Raw genomic sequence first — 21,249 nt, forward strand, 5'->3', positions numbered from 1 at the left:
TTATGTGTCTCTGTGTCTCTACATGCACGTGCATGCAGGAACTCTGAGAGGCCAGAGGCATTGTATTCTCTGGAGCTAGAATTACAAAGGTAGTTATGATGTGGGTGCTGGGAATCCAACCTGGATCCTCTCAGAGGAACAGTACATGCTCTTAAGTGCCAAGCCATCTCTCCTTAGTAAGTTTCCTTGTTTTTTAAATTAATGTATAATTTACAAAATAAAAACATACAGATCTTAATGTGTTTGAGTTCTGACAGTTATATATTTCTTTATAAGCGCTACACAAAACAACATACTTCCATAACCGAAACAGTTACAATAATACATTTCATGGCCCATTTCCCAACCCAAATAATTATTTTCTGACTTCCAATGCCACAGTGAATTCTGCCTATTCATGAACTTCTATAAATGGATTCACAAAGCATTATGAAGTATTGACATTGTGGCCAAAGCACAGGAAGCGCTCCAGCTGGAAAAAAAAACTGTAAAAATCAAAAGTTGGGTCAGGACATAGTCACAGGATGCAGAAAGACTCAGACGGCTGGTGATCAGAACAAGGGGCTAGCAACTGAGGGAAGGCACAAAGAGAGAAATGCTCCCTACAAAGGTGGGCTCTCCAGATTATATGCTTTCCCAAGGGCCCAAACTATGTTTCTGAGTTAAACTAGTCAGTTCTCCCAATAAGTTCCTTTTCCCTCAATCTCCACTTGAGGGTGATCAAGGCGTATATGCCCTGGTTATTGGTCCTACCTTGTGCAAGAGCTTGCTGCCAGCTCAAGAAAGGATGTCATCCCTGCCCTGTGATTTTCGTAGGGCAACATAATATTCCTGTCTTAAGAAACAGCCACAGTAGATAAGTCATGGGTTTGAGGGTAAAATCCACTACTATTATTTTGCTAAATTGACACAGCAATAAAACTGGCTCCTAATGACTTATTGCTAAACTCACAGATCAGTGCATTGCTCAACTCTCATCAGAGAAACTTCTTGCAGTAGATAGCGATTAACACCGAGACTCACAATTGGTCAATATGCAAAGAATAAGAAGAGACTTTGAGGTGCTCAGCCCTAATGGGATGCCTGTACCACACCTCTTCCCTTAAGGTTTGGGACAGAGAAATTTTAAGAGCCAGACTTCAAGGACAGGAAGTTCCCCAACAGGGCAGATGCACACAGGAACTCACATCAGTTACAGCATTATACACAAGACCTGCAAAAACTCAAACCAGATAAAATCCTAGCATGACGGAGGGGAGGCAGGCATGAAGCCACCCCTATTGGAGGAGGTAGGCATGAAGTCACCTCTAGTGGAGGAGCTATTAGTATCTGATTATCACTGGAAGAGGAAAAGTCAGTGGCTTCAGTGGTGTGACACCTGGTATATCAACCACACTTCAGGGCAGGCTCTGCACCTAGGAGCAGTCCGACAACACAAAACTGGGCTCAGTGGGTTTTAAGAGAGAACACAAGAAGTCGAGTAAGTAGAGAGGTGGGGGAGGATCTGGAAAGAGCTGAGGCAAGGAGATGAATATGATCAAAACATACTGTATGAAATTCTCAAGAAATTAATGAAAACACTATTTTAAAAATATATAAGGTTTAAGCTGGGGGGGGGGTGTACACCCAGCACTCGGGAGGCAGAGGCAGGCAGATCTCTGTGAGTTTGAGGCCAGCCTGGTCTACAGAGTGAGTTCCAGGATAGCCAGGGCTACACAGAGAAACCCTGTCTCAAAAGAAAAGAAGAAGAAGAAGAAGAAATACATACATATATATATATATATATATATATATATATATATATATATATATATATGTGTGTGTGTGTGTGTGTGTGTGTGTGTGTGTTGTTTAAATAAAGAAGAAGAAGAAGAAGAAGAAGAAGAAGAAGAAGAAGAAGAAGCAGTCATAATCCACAAACTCTTACCATGATCTGAATTTCCCTCTTGCACACCTGGAGGTCATGCTCATTGTTGACAAACATACGTTTCAAGGCACATTTCACCCCATTGCTTGTTCTCACCAGAAAGACAAGAGCAAATCCACCTGTGAGAAGAACACATAGAGAAACTCTTTTGAGTAATTTGCAAAGTCGGTCAGGAACTCAGGCTGCTGCTGTTACCTCACATGGAACTGATACCACTATCAGCCAGTCTTCAAAGCAGAGTGGCCTAAAGAGCACTCTTACACTCTTGGAACTTACAGCCAGAGTCAAAGAAGTCCTGCACATCTAACCCAGAATCAAGCACAAACAGCAGCTGTCTTCCAAAGAAAATACTAGACTTTTTTTTTTTTTTTTTTTTTTTTTAAATGAAGCCCAGTCCTTTCTTTCTTACTAGAGAGGCTAGAAAATTTAGTGCTTTTAGTGCTTGTTAACGTAAATAGTTGTCACTTTATTTCAGGAATCTCCTTTTCCTTCCTTCTTCCTCTCCTCACTCCGGTTCAAGTGTTTATAGGAAACCCTGAACACGCCTGTACCTGTCATTACATGTGCTGTTGAGATGTAAGTCCCAGTGTGCATGAGATGCTCTATAGTGGGACATCAGGACTCACTCACTGATCAACACTCTACTTTCCTTTAGATAGCTCACAATTCATTAACAGACATTTAGGTAATTTTAACTGGTATTCTCAAATGAGCTAAATTAGTTCATTTTTCGAGTACCACATAATCTTAGAACTCCTAACTCCCAAAGCACTGCCTGCCTTGAGGGTCAGATAGACAAGAGTGGCAAAGCAGTCCCAGAAACAGCAGTTCCATGGAACACAAAGCCCAACCACCTGCCTTGTATACCTTTATCGCTTAGCTCATCAATCCTGTGTTGCGAAAACACCACTAAGCTATTCTTTGCACAGAGTTGGCACATATTGGATAGAAGTGAGCACAGAGGAAGTGATCAGTATGAGAACTTAAGTTGAGGTTGTAATATAGTACTGAGCTAGCAGCCATTTGTAAAGTTGATAGAAACCAAACCAAAGAGCAGCCAATAGAGATCTTAGGCCTCTGAGAATCAGGACTCAAGATTGATTCACTGGTACCCTTCCTTGAGGCTCGGTGACACTTCAGTGCCTGTCTGCTGATGTTCTTAGCACTTACTAGCTTTACAGTAACTATTCAAGCTAACCTGGGTAGGAATCTATTCCCTGCAACCACTAAAGCCTTATTGTTCCTTATTTTCACAAAATACATGCATCATTCTGTAAAAATATGTTATTAGACTCAAACGTTTCCAAACCTACATTGTGATCATGATTTATCAGAGATTGCAGGTCTCTCTATTGACTGTCACTACATTCTTCAATATTAGATAAACATTGAAACTTCCCATGGAATCTACAATACCAACCACTATTATTTTTATCCAAAACATGGTTTTTATTTTCTTGCAATACATAAAACTATTTCATTATCAATTTTAAATGTAGATTTTTCTTTAGAACTTGCTTTTTGTTTGTTTGTTTTTCAAGACAAGGTTTCTCTGTGTAGTCCTGGCTGTCCTGGAACTTGATTTGTAGACCAGACTAGCCTCAAACTCACAGAGATACACTTGCTTCTGCTTTCCAAGTTGCTGGGATTAAAGGCATGCACCACCACACTCGACTGAGTACTTCCTTTTTAAAAAAGAACACTCAGCATCAAAAATTTAAGTCTTCTCTCTCTTCCTCTCCATCGCCATTTCTTCCCTAAATTACTTTTGTTTTCTGAGACAGGGTCTCATGTGGCCTTGGCTGGCCTTGAACTGATTCTCCTGTTTCCTCCCTGGCAAGTACCAGGATCATTAAATGTGTACCATCATACCCAACCTACAATTCCTAAATTCCAAGATGCATCTTTTAGGATATATAATTTTTAAGATATGCGACAAAAATTAAATGCAAGAAATATGTATCAGATCTTGTCTAGTAGTACATATACATACTGTAGCACCATTTAACTTTTCTCCCTCCCCCCAAAAAATTATTGAAACCATGATGTATCTTGCACCTTATTAGAATTGGACAAAGTAGTTGCACATATTTCAGACCCTCCATTTATATTCATGATTGTTTTATATATAGACCAAGAAGATATTTACTTTGCCAGATATTTTGAATACTTCATAATTTCATTTGGCTATATCCTGGGCACAGTATCATCATAAAAAGCATTAAATTCCAAGAAATCTGTTTTATGAGTAAAGAAACTAAGAGAGGCTTTAGGAGTCTCACAGCCAGCTGTGGGCAGAACCTGGAGTGGTGTCATCCTCCTGACTGTCCAAAAACTGGTTCCTTCCACTTCACAAAAAATATACAATACCTCTTCATATAACTGCTGAATTAAATGAGCAAATTAGTATTTCTCTTTCACTGGAAATAAGTAACCCTTCATTTCACTAACAGCCAAAGACCAGAAATGACAGCCTTGGATCCATAAAGTTTAAAAAGAAAAAAAAAATTACTTACAAATATACACATTAGCTCATAAACTGTTCATCGCAGTTCTTGCCTTTCTTGCCTGAAGAGTTGATGAATGTTCCCCTTCCCAAAACTTTGTATATGGCATATTTTAAAGGCATTTTAATGTGTGGTACCTAGCATCACTGAGGGACAAGCTACTTCTTTTTGAAGCAAGTGATGCTGCTGCAATTCGAGATAACAGCCACCAGATGGGAGCAGTGGTGCAGAAAGATGACCTCTCCAGCCAGAGCTGAAAACAACTTGGCAAGCAAGTTCTATTTGCTGGACCTACAATTACGATGAAGCTTAAAGCAAAGCAACGATCACTACACTCAACATAGTCAGAACCACACTACTCAGCATCTATGACCATAAAAGGCCCACCTGTGAGTGAGAAGGCTTTAACCACAAGATCAAAATCGAAACCTAGTAAGATTTGTCATCCTAAAGATGTCAGCTACGACCAATGCACAGTGGACCAAATGGAGATGTAAACTGTTAGGTAAGAGGAAGAGGGGAGCAGGAGCACCTTAACTACTTCTCTGGCACAGACCCCACTGCCCTCACGTCTCTATAGGCAAAGAAGGAAGAGGGCTGGCAGCACTGCTCCAACACAGTCCATTTCCCACATGGATCAGGATACCAAGTCTCAGTCTCTGACAGAAGGAAGGAAATCCATGTGGCCTGTGCTGCTATCAGCTTATTGGCATTTACACTTCACAAAGGGAAAGGGGCTCCATCTCTGAGGTAAAGCAGTTGAGGAAGGCAGGGTAATTTTCATACAGACACACTTGGCCTCTTAAAAAGGTGGAGATTTTTTTTTAATTTATAAAAAGAAACATATGTTCTTCTGTATTCCCTAAAATACATAGCACTCTGGTCTTTCTAACTTGGTTTTTTTTTTAATAAGGTATATTAATTGTACAAAAGAATGAGTTTCACTATGACTCATTCTTCTTTCATACCTCTCAGTATTGTACCTTTCTTGTCTTTAATTTGTTGTTGTTTTGTTGAGGCAGGCCACTCACTCTAGTCTAGGCTGACCTAGAACTCACTCTGTAGCCAGGGTAGGCTTCAAACTCATAGTAATCCTCCTGCCTCTGCCTCCTGTGTTCGGGGATTATATATGTGAAATATCATACCCAGCTTTGGTTTTTAATTTTTGATGGGAATAGAAATTACTACTTGCAATTCCCTGTGAGTTAGTACTGCATCTGAGTGGTTGATGCCCCTGGATCATCACACCTTAGAACAAGGCTTAACACATAGTGAGAATTCAATAATGAATTAGATTCTCTCAATTATTACAAAAGAGAACAGAAAAGGCAACCAAGTGTACAGAGACTATGGGAAGCAGAATACAAATGGCTATGAAGGCACAGCTATCACACACATGCAGATAGCTGTTATCATTCAGGAATACGGAATTGGTTCTATCAGCAATATCCACTGTGTATGTGCGCGTGCCTGTGTGTGTCTGTGTTTATGGAGTTGCACGTGTGTGCAGGTGTGTACACATGTATGTGTGAAAACCAGAAGCCAATCTTGGAGCTGCCTACTTGTTTTAGGAGACAGGGTCTCTCACTGGTCTGCAGGTTACCAATAGGCTAAGTCTGGCCATGGTGCTCCAGAAATCTTCAATCTTTGCTTCCTTAGTGCTGGGATTACAAGCACACCCTACCATGCCCAGATTTTTATGTTGGAGCTGGGGATTTCACTCAGATCCTCATGTTTACACAGCAAGCACTTTACCCCTGCTTCCAATCAGCAATGTTCATTTCTAAAGGTAAGATAAAGGGCCAGAGAGATGGCTCAGCTGATAAAGGTGCCTGCAGCCAAGCCTGACCAAATGAGTTCAACCCTTGTCACCTACAAAGAGGAAGAAGAAAACTGATTCCTACAAGTTGTCCTCTGACCTCCACATGCCCCCCAAAATGAATGAATGAATGAATAAGTGTGAAGCAGGGAAAAAAACTAAAATGGAAACCCAAAATTTATTTTGAAAACACTACATTTAAGCACAAGCAACAAATCCCATTTTGTATTAATGCTGAGCAACCAACACTATGGAAACTCAACACTACAGACTGTGAGCTTCCAGGCCTCTCCTCTGGCCTACTCTACAGCCTTCGTCTTACTGATGTGCGGAGACAGGAAGTAACACAGTAAATGGTCCTTCAAAGGTACATGCAAGCAAACTCCAATATATGAGCACACATTGGTTAACATGTTCTTGCCAAAAGAGGAGTTCATGGATAACCCCCACACTCAGCATTTGCATGTGGCTATTTGCTCTACATGAAATAGATGAAGAATGATTAAGTTCCTTATTCAAGAACACAGAGAATATTAGCAAGGAATTCCACGAGACCCTTCCCCTTTCTGTAGTTTTCTTCTTAAACCAATTGTACATACAATACATGAACTCACTTTATGCACTCCTAGAACCATGACAACAGTGGCTCCATCACTGCAGACCGTTCTTTGCTCTTCTACCTCACACCCTGCAACTGGAGCTCTATTTCTATCTCTGTACAGTAGTTTTGCTTGGCCTAAACAGAATCACACAGTATGGACTCTTTTATCTGACTTCTTCCACACAGTGTATTTCCAGATTCACTTTCATTGTTACAGCTATCAGTTTGGCGCTTGTTTTTTCAACTATTCCACCCTATGGGTGCCCAGAGTTTATCTACTCTCCATGGAATGGCATGTAATGTCTCTAGCTTTTGGCTATTACAAATAAACATCTGGACAGAAGAAAGGCCTTTTCATGGACAAAGGTAGTCATTTCTGGGTCACATGACAAGTTTAACTGCCCTAACGGTCCCTCAGAGTGACTATTAGCTATATGGAAGTTCTAATCCATGTCCTTACCAGCATACGGTTACAGGTCTTTTCACTGTAGCCTGTAGTGGGTAGCCATTCCAGCTTTGACCTGGAAGTTTCAACTCCCATTGAGGCTTCAGTAACGGTCATGCCTACAAGGTGGGCCCCAGAGAGGACCCTGAAACCCGAGATCCGGATGCGCGGGCTCTCTTGGTTCCTGGACCCTGGACACTGGAGGTAAACCAAGCAGAGTTCTCCAGAGAACACTGCCGGACTGCACTACACCTTTCCCAGACCCTGTAAACTATCCCTTCACTTGTAAGTTACCCCACAAAATAAACCTCCCTTTTAACTACGTGAGTGGCCATAATAATTTCACCAATAGTAGCCATTCATTTTCATGTGTCCTCATCCGACTGTGAGTTTAATTTGCATGTTCTAGTGTATCCTGCATCACTGAAAGTCCTAGGATGAGCTGCTTTCCCAACGCTTTCCTGAAAAAGGCTTTAATCAGCATAGAATCAAGGATTAATCAGCATTAATCAAAAAAATTAATGATACAACTAGGACCTCTACTTCTCAAATATAGAAAGATGTCAGAAGTGTCAATTGTCTGCTGGGAATGAGAATTTGAAATACAGGTATCACTCTGTATAAGCCTGGACAGAACTGACAGCCCCACTTCCACCTCTGTAAGGTCAGTGAAGTGCACAGGGCATGTATTACAGCCTCCACTTGACTGGGAAGATTATATAATCTTTGAGAAAAATCTCTCAGTCCTCATATCAACAGAAGATCACAATCTCCAACAGAAACTTCTCAAAGATAAAGATGAAACCTCTCTGGGACCTCATCATAATATTCAGCATCCATAATGGTACTGTGGAAGAGGCAAGCAGGATCTCTACTGCCTCTTCAAACACTGAATCATGGAGGAGGGCAGCAGGCTGGGCAGTAAGCACCAGGCAGGTTAGGTAAGCAGACAAAGAACAAACCCTCCATGTTGGTTATCTGAGCCGAGATGGGTGCACTGGGCAGACATGAGAAGGATGAGACAAGGAAGCTAGAAGCAGTCCGTCCCGATTTTCAAACAGGGCTCTTAGAGTCACTGCCAAAAAGGTTTTGCTGTTATTTTTAATTGGCCAAAATTCTAGACACTAAAAATCTGGGATCTGGCACCAGCCTACAGGTAAAGGGAAAACTCACTCCCCAACCTAAGTCCTATCTACAGCTTTGGGAATGGCATCTACCTGTCTGAGATCAGGAAGACTAAAGTCACAGGAACAGGGATTCCAAAGTGAGAAAGAAATGACTCATCCAGGCCCATTCTGTGCCCTTTGCTCTCCCTGCAAAGATGCCTTCCTTTAAAATAACAGCAAACTTGGTGAGTGTGCTTGGTGGAATGCAGCTTGATTTACCCAAGGAAGAGAAAATAAATATGAAACAGAAGTCTTTGAATGAGTCAGACAGAAAAACTAGCTGGGGTGGAACTGCCTCAAAAAATGGCTTATGAAAAGGTAGCCTGGGCCTGTGACTTTCTCTGGCCTCCACTTCCTCATTTGCAGACATGAAAACTAAGTTCACAGGTTTTATGCTGAGTTTCTCCAACCCCTCAATTATAGATGGTACTACAGTGTACAGAGTGGGGGGAATCTAACTTGAAGGGTTAGGCTTTGCACACACACACAGCCTCCTTTTCAGCTTCAAGAAAAGCAGCTCAACCTTTCCCTCTTTACAAGTTGCTAGGCAAAAAAAAGGGGGGAAGTAAGTTTTAAAAGGAGGAGGAGGGAAATTAGCCCCTAAATACTCCACAGTCCCATGTGAAATTATTTTACTAAGACAAAAGGACCTCTCCTGAAACTCGTGCACCTTGCCCTTCTTCCCTTGCCTACCAGGGGTCTCAATATATCTAGGTAGGTTCTGGGGAGGAAGCTAAGCCATTCTACTCATCTCACTCTGTGACCATGAGGCATTCCCTCAGATCTAACAGATTAGGTTCACACACTGGCTCAGGCACTTCTTATCTCCTTGAGGCCATCCTTTACCTGTCAAGGGCAGCTAAGATCTCCCTTGCAGTGTCTGAGACATGGAATAAATAACAGAGCACCAAGCACACTCAGAAGGCAGTGAAGAATAGAGTTCTCTCCTTGTTCTGCTGCCCCTGAAGCCCTTTTGAGCCTATAGGAGACATCATTCATCACAAAGGTATAAATCTATAGTACCTTCCCAAAAATCAAGGCACAAGCCAAGATGTCTAATGGGGCCACAGAGATCCCAGGTCTTGCCAGATGACACACTCAGTCAGGTAGGTCACCTGAGGAGTGGGACCTGTGGCAGAAGAGGAAGTAGCTGCCTGCTTCTGGGGCAACCACTCCTCAAGCTTGAAATGGTTGCCATAGAGCCATAAGGACTAAGGGATGCCAAGTCATCTGATTTCCAAAAGAAGCTGTATTTTTAGGTGATACCTGATTTTTAGATACAGTATTTTAAAAGAGAATAAAAAAGTCTCCTAAATCCTAATCAAGTTAGGCTCCAGATTAGGACTGCACCACATAGATGGCCCTGCTTCCATCTTTCTAAGAGTATATGAGGTAAGGAAGCTATGCATTCCAGTTTCCACCTGACCACCCATATTGGCAGAGTCCTCTAGGCAAGCACACTTCAATGTTCTGTCCACAGTGTTTCTGAGCCCCCACAAGGATGACCAAGATGCTAACAAACACCATCTCCACTTGACTCACACTGAAGACAACTTTGCCAGAAGTTTCAGAAGGAGTGACAATTTTGAAAGCTCTAGAACAGATGGCAAGAGCACAGCAAAGCTTGCACAGGAGAAAAGGTCGGCATGACGCTGGTGTTGGAACTGACTGCAGTGGAGATTTGGGGCTTACTTTCCTAACGTCAGTCTCTCTCGTCTCAGACTGAAATCACCATGTGCCAGGTCCTTCTGGGGGAACAGATCAAAGCAGTTTTTTCCCCAGGCAGAAAGAACACCCAGATGGGGATACTTGAGGTAGTCAACTCCCTCTCCCCAGCAGGGCTGTGGGCACAGGACCAGAAACTGGCAATACTGTGAGTGGTTCAGAAACATCCAACAATCCAACCATGTCCCAGCCCAGGAGAAACACGGGATCCCTGGCAACAGCCTCTCCCTCTGGCTCTCCAGCATCTCTAGCTCAGGAGGCTCTCTGTGGAATTTGGAAAGAATGTCCCTCCAAACCCCACCTCTACAAAAGGTACCTGCATGTTTGGAACAAAGGGGGAAGAACTGAAGAAATCAAGAGAGCTGTGTGAGGAACCAGAGCACACTGGCCTGGCTTGCCAGCAGCTAAGTATGATGGACAGGGGGCTTTCCTCCTGTAATCTGGCCACACCTTCCCAGCCCTGTTGTCATGAAATTGTTACCTGGAAAATGTAAAAAGAAGTGGTGAGAAGACACTGGTTAAGTCGTATTCTCTGTTCACTGAAATCCACAGCTGCTTCCCATGGGCAGAAGAATCATGTTCTAGTCTCCTTACTGCAGCTAGGTAATCTGGGAGCAGCTAATTCCATTCATTGATCTGAAACTCCTCATTTGCTTCTAGCCATTGCTCTTAGCCTTCCTAGAACAAACACTGCCCACTGCCTGTGGCCTGCAAGGTTCAAACAGATGTCCTCTCTCTCACTTTCTGGAGACACTACAGCCTTCCGACCCTTACTCATACACCCCTATCCCAGTAAGAGCCTTCCTGCTTCCTCAGTGTTGTGCCCTTGGCATATGCTTCTCTCTTGGCACAACCAGCTCCTACTTATCATCGTAAGTTTCTTGAAGTTCCTTCCTTGGCTAAGCCTTCTCTGGTTGTCCTGTCACCAGTCACTTGGTATGTCCAGCATCCTTTTTTTTTTTTTTTTTTTTTTGAAACAAAAGTGTAATTAAATGCTTCAGTGGATGATTCCTAGTCCGATCCCTTCTTCCCCTGTACACTATAAACTGCCAAGGGCAGACATGATGATTGATTCACTGTGACATCCCTGTCACCCAGCCCTGTGTCTGCCACATAGCAAGTGCTCATGTGCTTTGTCTTCCTAACCCTATAAAGGCTTCCAAACCAAAACAGCAGAGCACCAACAAAGATATCTACCTCATCTTAGGCTTCCAGTCTCTCAGAATCTAGAATTCAGTAGAAGGGCCAAACTTAAGAATGACTTCTTGCCAGGTGGTGGCACACATCTTTAATCCCAACACTCAGGAAGCAGAGGCAGCAGATCACTGAGTTCGAGGCCAGCCTGGTCTACAGAGTGAGTTACAGGATAGTCAGGGCAACACAGAGAAACCCTGTGTAGAATGCCCTCTTTGTGGGAAGATGAGAAAGTTTCCCAAAGGGGAAAACACTTCTCTGCCCACCCTGGCACCTAAGGACAGCATGAGACAAGGGCCACCTGCATCTTCCTTGCTCAAGCAGTGTGCTGACAGTGCAGCTCACAGAAACAGTTAACACACACTTGTCCTGCCAATAAATGATTCCTTCCTGCAAAAACAAACAAAAAACAAAACTTGTGCTGGAAATGAAAATCTACTTCACTTAAGGAAAAGAAATCATCATCTCCATGCTTAGTCAGTCCCACAGCACCCTCAGCTAGAGGAGAAAGGAACCACTCCATTGGCAATCTCCTAGGAAGTAACTGGTGTGCCAAATGGGCAGCTAAAGGAACCGTGTCCACCACTAAAAGGCAAATCTCCAAGCTCTGGCTCCACCATGACCTTGTGAACATTACTGGTTCACATTATCCTCAGAGCTGTGCAAAGATAAAATCTGTCTGGCATTTTTTCTGCTCCAACTGTTCATTCTAGAACATGCCAGCTTAATAACTTACTTAAAGCTTTCTCAGCTTGCTACACTTACTACTGCTCCAGAAAGAGTGTCTTCCAGTGTGTTGATCTAGGTCCAGTGGCCAGGTGATGGGACACGCAATGGCATCAAAGGTATGTGATGTAGAGCCCTTGAGTTCTTTTGGTTTTATTACAACTGGTCTCCTCTTCCAGGTCATCCTGCTCTGCCCAGCACTCCTAGCTCCGGGAGATGAGCTGTCCTCCTGGAAAGCACTGACATTCTTAGTTCCTAGCTATTCATTCCAGTTTAACTTCATGTTAAAACTTTCATTTAAGCCTCATGTCACCTGAACATACTACCCAGTACCTTCATCCACCAGTCTCTAAGTCACAGTCCTTCATCCAGTACTACATGCCAGCTCAAGGTCTTCTTCTCACCCTCTTCTTCTCACCCTAACTCATGCCATCACTCAGCTGGGTTCACTAAGTCTTAACCATTCTAACCCTAACTTCAGAATTCCTTCAGCTCCATCCCTTACTCCTCTCTTAGCTCCCGCCATATCTATTCCTCCAGAAAAAAAATGAATCCTAAGTTTCTTTTCAAAGATATATATCTAGTAATCTCTTAAAAGCATTAATGAAGCCCCAAGCAAAAGGCTAAATTCCTTAGTGTAACAGTAGAATCTTTATATCTTTATATTTTTCTCATCTTAAAAACACAAAAATAAAAACAAAAAACCATTTTGTTTGCCAGTGCATGGCATTTGTGTGGACAGAGGACAACCTGAGTAAATTGGTTCTTTCTCCGACCTTGTAGGTAGGTCCTGGGGCTCAAACTCAAGTCATCAGACTTGGCAGCAAGTGCCTTTACTCATTGAACCATGGGCCCTATTTTTCTTATCATTAAAAAAAAAAAAAAAAAAAAAAACCTAGAGCTAGAAAAAAATGACTCAGCTGTTAATTAAGAGTGCATACTGTTCTTGCAGAGGACCAGAGTTTAGTTCTCATAACCCATATCAGGAAGCTCATAACTGCCTGTATCTCGAGCTCCAGGATATCCAATGCCTCTGACACACACTAAATAAGAAGTAAATAAATAATAAAATCTTAATCATTGTAAAGACAAGTTGAAAAGCTCATACTGCAAACATCCACCTGCTCACCACTTCTGGCCCACAGTTAGGATTCTGCTACACTCTTTAACTTCTACCATCTATCTATGCAAACGTCAACTCCTCTTACCTTTAACTTCTAAGGCAGTGAAGACCTCGGGCATTTCACTCTGTTTCAGCATACATGTTTTAAATACAATTTGGAGTGTCAACCTTTTTTTGTTTTTTGTTTTTTCTCTTTTGATGCTGGGAATGGAACCAGCACCTCCAGCATACTAAAAACATACTTTGCCACTGAGCTACACTCCCAGCCCTTGGGCATCAACTTGATTGGACTGGGGGTGAACATGGAACTAGTAAAGTATATTTCTGGGTATGGTTTACAAAGAATAGTGATGTATAGGACAGTGAACTGGGTAGGAAAGGTCAACACCAAATATAGGGCACTGTCCAATAAGCTGGGGATACTCCTTTCCTCAGGTTTTCACTCTCCTGTGCCCATATATATGTTCTCTAGTGTTGCTGCCTTGAACATCAAATGCCAGGTTTCTGCCTTTAGACCTGGACTTGCACCAATGGCCTGCCTAGAAAGCTTTGGACTAAAGACTGCAGTGCTGGCTGTGCCCACCCCCTCATTAATAAGCTCAAGGTTCACAGGTTCTTTTGGGGGTAGGAAATAAATAAGGTTTATTTGCACTGAAATATATGAATCTTTAAGATACTATTCAATAAGGTCTGAGAAATGCATACATACACACAACTCAAACCCCATCAATATATAAGAAAGTCCTTGGGCTCTCTCCAGACAGTACCACTCATTCTCCCCAGCAGCAACCACTAATCTGATTTTCTAAATCTGTTCCTAGGTTTATCTACTTTAGAACCAAACATAAATAGAATCAATGATTCTTTTTTCTTTCTTTCTTATATTTATTTACTTATTTTTTGAGACATTGTATCATTCTGTATCTCAGGCTATTTGTTTGTTTTTTGTTTTTGTTTCTGTTTTTTTAAGCCTACAAGCACCTGGTATTCCCAGGCAGTCTCTCATCCAAGTACTAACCAAGCCCAACCCTGCTTAGCTTCCAAGATCAGGTGCATTCAGGGTGGTACAGCTGTAGACTGTTTTTGAGGCAGAGTATCATTCGGTACCCCAGCTAGTCTCAAACTCTCAATCCTCCTGTCTCAGCCTACCAAGCATTAGGACAGCCAGGATTACAGGCCTGCGGTCTCACACTTGACCTAAGAGTGTTTATGATTTGAGTTCTTCTCTGTCCTCCTGTCTCCCAATGCTCTCCAGTCCCTCACCGTCTCCTCCCCACCACTCTCCTTCAGAATGAAAACCCTTTTCAGCCTTTCCCCAGTAGGTTCACCCACAGCATTCCCACTGGCTGGGATATCCAGTGTCCAATGTTTCCTTTGTAAACGTTTAAACTAACACCTCTTCTATAAAATCTGACCTTCCCCTGCCACTCTAGTTTTCTTATGACTCCACATTTGGCTGATCCTTCTGTTTGTTTTTAATCAAAATGTGTTGTGATAACTGGAATAAATTAAAGCCAGGGCAAAGAAGGAACCACTCTGTAGAAACAGTTCTTGGTATTTTACATGGGTTTAAGATCTTTGAACACCTTGAAAGCAGCACTGTAGACTATCTTCCAAGTGAAGTATCTGAAAAATAAATCACCAAAGAAAATAAAAAGGGAAGAAGAGGCCAGGGCAGTGGTGGTGCATGCCATTAATCCCAGCACTCCAGAGGCAGAGGCAGGCACATCTCGAGTTCAAGGCCAACCTGGTTTACATAGTGAGTTTCAGGCTAGACAAGACTACATGCTGAGTATGCTTCCAAAGGGGTAGGGGCAAGAATTAATTTATCTTAGGATCCTTAGGGCCCAGAAGGATCCTATGACAGATAACTAACAAATGTTTGATAGATTAAAAACAAATGTTTCTCCACTTAAAATTCTCCTCTAGCTCTTTACCATTTGCAAGATGACATCCACATTCACACAAGCCCAAGAGTGTCTGGCAGAATCTTTTTGCATATGCTCTCTGTCAGAGAGCCTGACCTCTCTGCACCTTGTAAAACTGTAGCTCTAAATCCAAGGGTGGCTCAAGCTAGGACATCCAACAGAATACAGTCCACCCCACACCCACCTTGACTCTCCTCCTCTGGTCAGACCCACTTCTCTCCAGACTGGGATTGGATTCTCTTGGGGACAAGGATGCTTTATTTTAACCACTGTAGGAAATACATTGGTCTAGTTTACCATACTCTATCCTATGCTGAGACCATGTTTAGATACACTTTGTCAGGTGATCCCCATTCCACAGTTAATTGAGCCAGGAAGGGAGAGCTGGTCCATGCTCTCCCTTGAGAATGTGAAGTAATGATCCAGGAACTATAATCAGATGGCACTGTACAACCCCACCAATGTGGCTGGTGGCTACAGTCAATCATTGCTGTGCTCTCAAATAAGCATATTCTACAAATAAGAGATTTCTGGGGAAAAAAAAAAGGGTGGGGCGGGGATAGACACTTGGAAGATGTACTCTGAAAGAGAGGCTTCAAAGGGAAAGAAGCAGACACAAGAACCACCTAGTAACTTTGCAAAATTCACAAAAATCTAGTTATACTTCCTACTGTTGTGTTCTAGAAGGCTCTCCCATATTTATCCAGTACATTACTTTTCCCTTAATCTAATTCAAAATAAACTTTGTTCCTTGCATCCCTAAGATACCTTGAACCAGTGTTTGCAAAATATACGGCAGTTTTAATAATTTTAGCAATTACAAATTCCTTTCACAAAAAGTCAAGAACTGAGTACTAGAATAGACTTATTAAAAATTGCACTAGATGAGTTAGAATTTTTTTTTGAGTTAGAATTTTTAAGTAGATTCACATAGAATAAACTTATAGTAACATACAGACATAAAGAAGAAAAATGGCCCAAATCTCCTGGGAAGGAAGTAGTGATAGGAACTGTCAATGGTCTGTGTTGTTATGCAGATCAGGGTTCGCAAGTGGGAGACAGTTCAAAATGATAGGAGAGATATATAATGCTTCCAACACAAAACAAGGCTTCCTGTTTTAGGTAATAAATACACCAGTCACTCTGATCTGCCTACCAGACACTATAATCATGTACCAACGCATCACTACACCTTATAGCTACATGTAATTAGTTTTTAAATTTTTGCTACGTTGTGTGTGTGTGTGTGTGTGTGTGTGTGTGTGTGTGTGTGTGTGTATGTGTGTGTGTGGTTTTACCTACTTTAGTATGGTACATGCCACAAAGTGTGGGGAGATCAGAAGACAGCTTGTGGTTTGGTTCTCTCTTTCCATCCTAAGGGTCCCAGGCATCAAACTCAGGTGAAGGTCAGGCTTAGCCACAAGCACCTTTACTACTTGTGTGCCTGTGTGCAATTATTATGTTTTAGTTAGACACATATATGAGAAGTGTTTAGCTGTTTAACTGGGTTATCAGAAAGAATTAACAGAAAATAGGATTTAGCCTTCCAGGCAGAAGAAAAGCACAGGTTAGAATCTTTCATATCACGTTATAAAAACCCAGCCTCTCAAGCAAGGGTTGTCTCCAGAAATGATTGGGAGCACATCAGCCACACCTGATAAGCTGTTTCTCCTGGTGAGTGAGGGTGAAGAGAATGGCACACTTCCCTGGGACTTGGCAGGGCCATCAATATGCGGGCACAGACCTGTTACTGGTGGTTATTATCATTAAGTTCTGAGATTTTGTTCACCATGGTTTTGTGTAATAGTTTTATTTGTTAAATACTACACATAAATATTTTTCTCTTGATTATTGAGTGTTGAGTGGCTCCTTCAATCTGTATGAGAAGCAAGTGGTTCCTCTAGTTTTGGCCTTCTGTGAACAGAGCAGAGCAGTCACCCTGAGCACCAGCCTCCATGTGGTCCTTTCACATTGTGCCACAGAATCCCTAAAAGGTTAGGACACTCCTCAAGGGAAAAGAGAAACTTTGAAAGTAACTCCAGAGGAAGCAGGAGCTGAGACAGGAAAAGAAACCATCCTGAGACGTGATTCTGGCTCCCAGCGGGATTCCAGAAGCAAAAGCTCCAGGATGGACACTCCTAGAGCCTCAAAGGCACAGCTCAGATCACACCTGACTCGGGCTCCAAACCAAACATAAAAGACAGCAAGCTTCACAGAAGCAGAGCTCAGGCAGCCTAGAAATCAGATGAGCATGAACTCATCATGACTGACAAAGAACAAGCACCAATCCAAGAACAGGGCTTAAAAGGGGGGCGGGTCTTCCACTAACCAGAGTCCCAGGGGCCTAAAAACAGACAAAACAAAACAAAACCAAAAACCTGCTAAGAAGGAGGCCTGGAGGTCAGTGTACAGTAGTTAGAAAACCTGGGGTAAAGTATGTGAAACTAAATTAGGAAAGCGCTCACTCACTCCAAAACCAGGACAGAGGCCAGGAAAACCAAGATACCTCAGGGATTAATAAATAAAGTTCATGCCAAACAAGGAAGCCAATCTGAAGAAGATCAGAAGTTCCCAGCAGACTTCTTCCAGAATGTCCAGCACCAGAGTCAAGGTGCTCAAGGGGAAGGAGAAGGAGGAATGGGAGCTGAGGCCTCCACACTGTACTGGTCACCAACCAGCAGTCCTCAAACAGGCCGGTAGGCCTGCTAGAAAGGGCAGCTGATGGGTACCCGGAAAGCAACAGGCCATGTGTGTGAGAAGCCTAAGAACCCCTCTGACCTCAAAATTCCACTTCTAGAATGCTATCTTAAGATGATAATCTCATGCATGAGGCCCTGGTTTCAACTCCCAACACCACATAAACAGGGTGTAGTGGTGTATGCCTGTAATCCTAGCATATGGGGGCGGGGGAGGGTAGAAGCAGGAAGATCAGAAGTTCAAGGTCATTCTTGGCTATATAGTGAGTTCAAAGCCAACCTAAACTACATGAGACCCCTGTCTCAAAAAAAAAAAAAAAAAAAAAAAGATTATCTGAAATATCAGTGGAATATGTACAAAACACAGATAAAAACCTATAAACATAAAAATAGTCCTATAATTTTTTTTTGGTTAAAAAGTAAAGTTCATGTTGTCAAAGAATAAAAGATTTTTTTAATTAAGTTTAAAACAAGTAAAATCCTAAACAATGTAAATATGTTGGCATGTTCTTGATATATTAGTCAAAAGGAAGAAAACAATGTTCTGTTTATCACAAACATGGCTATGTAACAATGTGTGCTGCAAAAGGCAAAAAATAAAAACATAAAAATTCTAACCAAAACACACACAAAAAATTCTTAGAATAATTTACCTGCAGAAGCCGGGTGGTGGTGGTGGTGGTGGTGGTGGTGGTGTGGTGGTGGTGGTGGTGGTGGTGGTGGTGGTGGTGGTGGTGGTGGTGGTAGTAGTAGTAGTGGCGCACGCCTTTAGTCCCAGCACTCGGAAGGCAGAGCCAGGTGGATCTCTGCGAGTTCGAGGCCAGCCTAGTCTACAGAGTGAGATCCAGGACAGGCTCCAAAACTACACAGAGAAGCCCTGCCTTGTGGATATTTTCTTCTTCCTTATCCTTTTCTGGTTTTTTATCTTTTGTGTTTTGTGGTGTGTGTGTGTGTGTGTGTGTGTGTGTGTGTGTGTGTGTGTGTGTGTGTGTGTGTGTGGGGGGGGGGGGTGCACGTGTGCACATGTTCCAGGCACACATGGAAATCAGAGAGCAACTTCTGAAAGGAGATTCTCTTCTTCCCACATGGGTCCGAGGGTTGAACTCAAGTCATCAGGCTTGTGAGGCAAGCAAGCACTGTTACCTGGTGAGCCATCTCACCGGCACCTTTTTCTCTACTTTCAGCAATGACCATACATCATATTTATGTCATCGTAAAAAAATTGGTTTGTTTTTAAACAAAAACTTGTCCTCCATTTTTTTATTCTCTCATACAATACCCTCCAACCAAAGCTTTCTCTCCCCCTACTCCTCCCAGTCCCTCCCCACCTCTCCTCTTCCCCCATGCCCTTCTCCCCCAAGAAAAGTACTGGCCTCTCAGGCACACCAACCAAACAAGGCATAGCAAGATTTAAGACCAGATACAAACCCTCACATCAAGGCTAGCTGAGGCAACCCAGCAGGAGGAAAAGGGTCCCAAGAATTGCCCTCCATCTTCAGGGGAGCTGTTATCTCCAAACAAGATCTAATGAGTGGGGTTACTCCAAGGAAACGCCCCCTGTCTTTGCTATAAAACCAAGGCTGGGACTAGGCCGGTGCAGATGGTGTACTTAGCCAAGGCAGGTAAAAATTTCGAGGAATGCCCCCAAACAGTCATCAAAATAAACTTAGTCATCTAAATACATTTAGATAAAGCTGGGGTTTGTATGGATTTTTCCTCTGGTCTGTTTCCATCCATTATGGCTGGGAACAGCACTGTTACTGACTGACTTTACTTTAAGTTCACATATTTTGTTTATTATGAAGTTTTTGCACTAATTTGTTTCCATGCTTATTATCATTCCACCTAACTAACTTCATGGAATATGTGTTCCACCGTGGTCTGGCAGTGAGTGGACCAATACTTGCCTGCTGCTGGTAGCACTAAGTAGGAACGAAGAATGAAGAACAGTCAGATAGGAGAGGAATCTGGTATAGAGATTCTTTCTCAACCCCAAATTTGACAGGGCCACAGCTCCTACAAGGTTCTCCTCACACTACTCCATTAGCCCATCTCCCTTTCTTGGTGATTTTCAGGGATCAAAAAAGAAAAACACACTGAGCAGTGGTGGCACACACCTTAATCCCAGATCCTAGCACTCAGGAGACAGAGGCAGGCATAGATCTCTGTGAGTTCCAGGCTGGCCTGGTCTACAGGTCTAGTTTCACAGCATACAGGGCTACACAAAGAAACCTTGTCTGGGGAAAAAAAAAAAAAAAGATAAAAGAAAAAGAATGTTCCAGCTGGTGTGGTAGCACATGCCTTTAATCCAGTACTCAGGAGACAGAGGCAGGCACATCTCTCTGAGTTTGAAGCCAGCCTAGTCTACATACCAAGCTCTAGGCCAGGCAAGTCTGTATAGTGATACTCTGTCTCAAAACACCCCACCACAAAATAACAATAAATCTTTCCCAGGGACTGGAGAAGTGCTTCAGTGGTTAAGAGCACTGGCTGCTCTTGCAGATGACTCAGGTTTGATTCCCAGCACAGACATGGTAGCTACAACCATATGTAATTCTAATTCCAGGAGATCTGATTCCCTCCTCTGGCCTCCCTGGGCACTGAGCACTGACATGGAGCACATATCATACTTACAGACAAAACACGAATACACATAAGAATAAATAAAGTCTTTAAAAGAAGAATTAGTTTCAGCTTAGCCTCACTGACAAGATTGCTCTGTGGTGCTAAGGCCACATGGCCCGTCCCTCAGTGGGCCTGCATATCTTCCAGCCTCTTTTCAGCGTATCTGTTTAGGGCATTCAAAAATAGCACTGTTGAAACTCAGCTCTGTAACAGCCACTTTCATGTGTATTGTCTAATCGAATCCTCATGACAAGCCTGGGAGGCAAGTATTATTAAACTTCTGGCCAGAGAGCCAACCACAGGTTTGCAATGAGCCAAAGAACCCCAGTCTTCTGCCCAAAACCTGGTGTGTGCCCAACGCTATTGGGCTTTGCGTTGGGCTGTGCCCAACAGGCTCATTTCCTAAAGTCAATCCAGGAGATATGCTTCCAAAGTACCCTTCAGCACACCCAGCTGACAGTCCTATCAGTCAATTGACTTTCCTATCCAACATCCACCACACAAAATGAAACACAACAGGGCAAGAAATTCACTGAATTTTCTGTTGTCTGACTTAGTTTGGGCCACTGTGCAGCCCACTGCACAGGCAAAGAACTAGAATCCTGAGTGTGATTTACTGCCCCACGTGAGGGAGAAACGGTAGCTAACATTCCCTCTGATGTATGCATTCTAGATTACCCTCACCTCAAGGACAGGGAAAGCTGAGTGACAATGGGGGGAGTGTCAAATAACTACTTGTGTGCTGGCTTTGGGCGGATCATGTTCTA

At 42.7% G+C, this 21,249-nt stretch overlaps 1 protein-coding gene and 1 pseudogene across 18 annotated transcripts in view; both read right to left on the reverse strand.

Moving 5' to 3' along the window:
• The window catches only part of Aak1 (AP2 associated kinase 1), a 161,111-nt gene that overhangs the window by 85,316 nt on the left and 54,546 nt on the right, over positions 1-21,249 (reverse strand). For all 18 annotated transcript variants that reach the window (XM_037203879.1, XM_037203878.1, XM_037203886.1 and 15 more), the window contains one exon: positions 1,928-2,046. In XM_037203879.1, coding sequence (XP_037059774.1) covers positions 1,928-2,046 — 119 coding nt within the window. The remainder of the gene's footprint in view (positions 1-1,927; positions 2,047-21,249) is intronic.
• On the reverse strand, positions 14,202-14,311 carry LOC114682155 (annotated as a pseudogene).

The sequence above is a fragment of the Peromyscus leucopus genome, chromosome 3 (genome assembly GCF_004664715.2).
Source record: "Peromyscus leucopus breed LL Stock chromosome 3, UCI_PerLeu_2.1, whole genome shotgun sequence".
NCBI lineage: Eukaryota > Metazoa > Chordata > Mammalia > Rodentia > Cricetidae > Peromyscus > Peromyscus leucopus.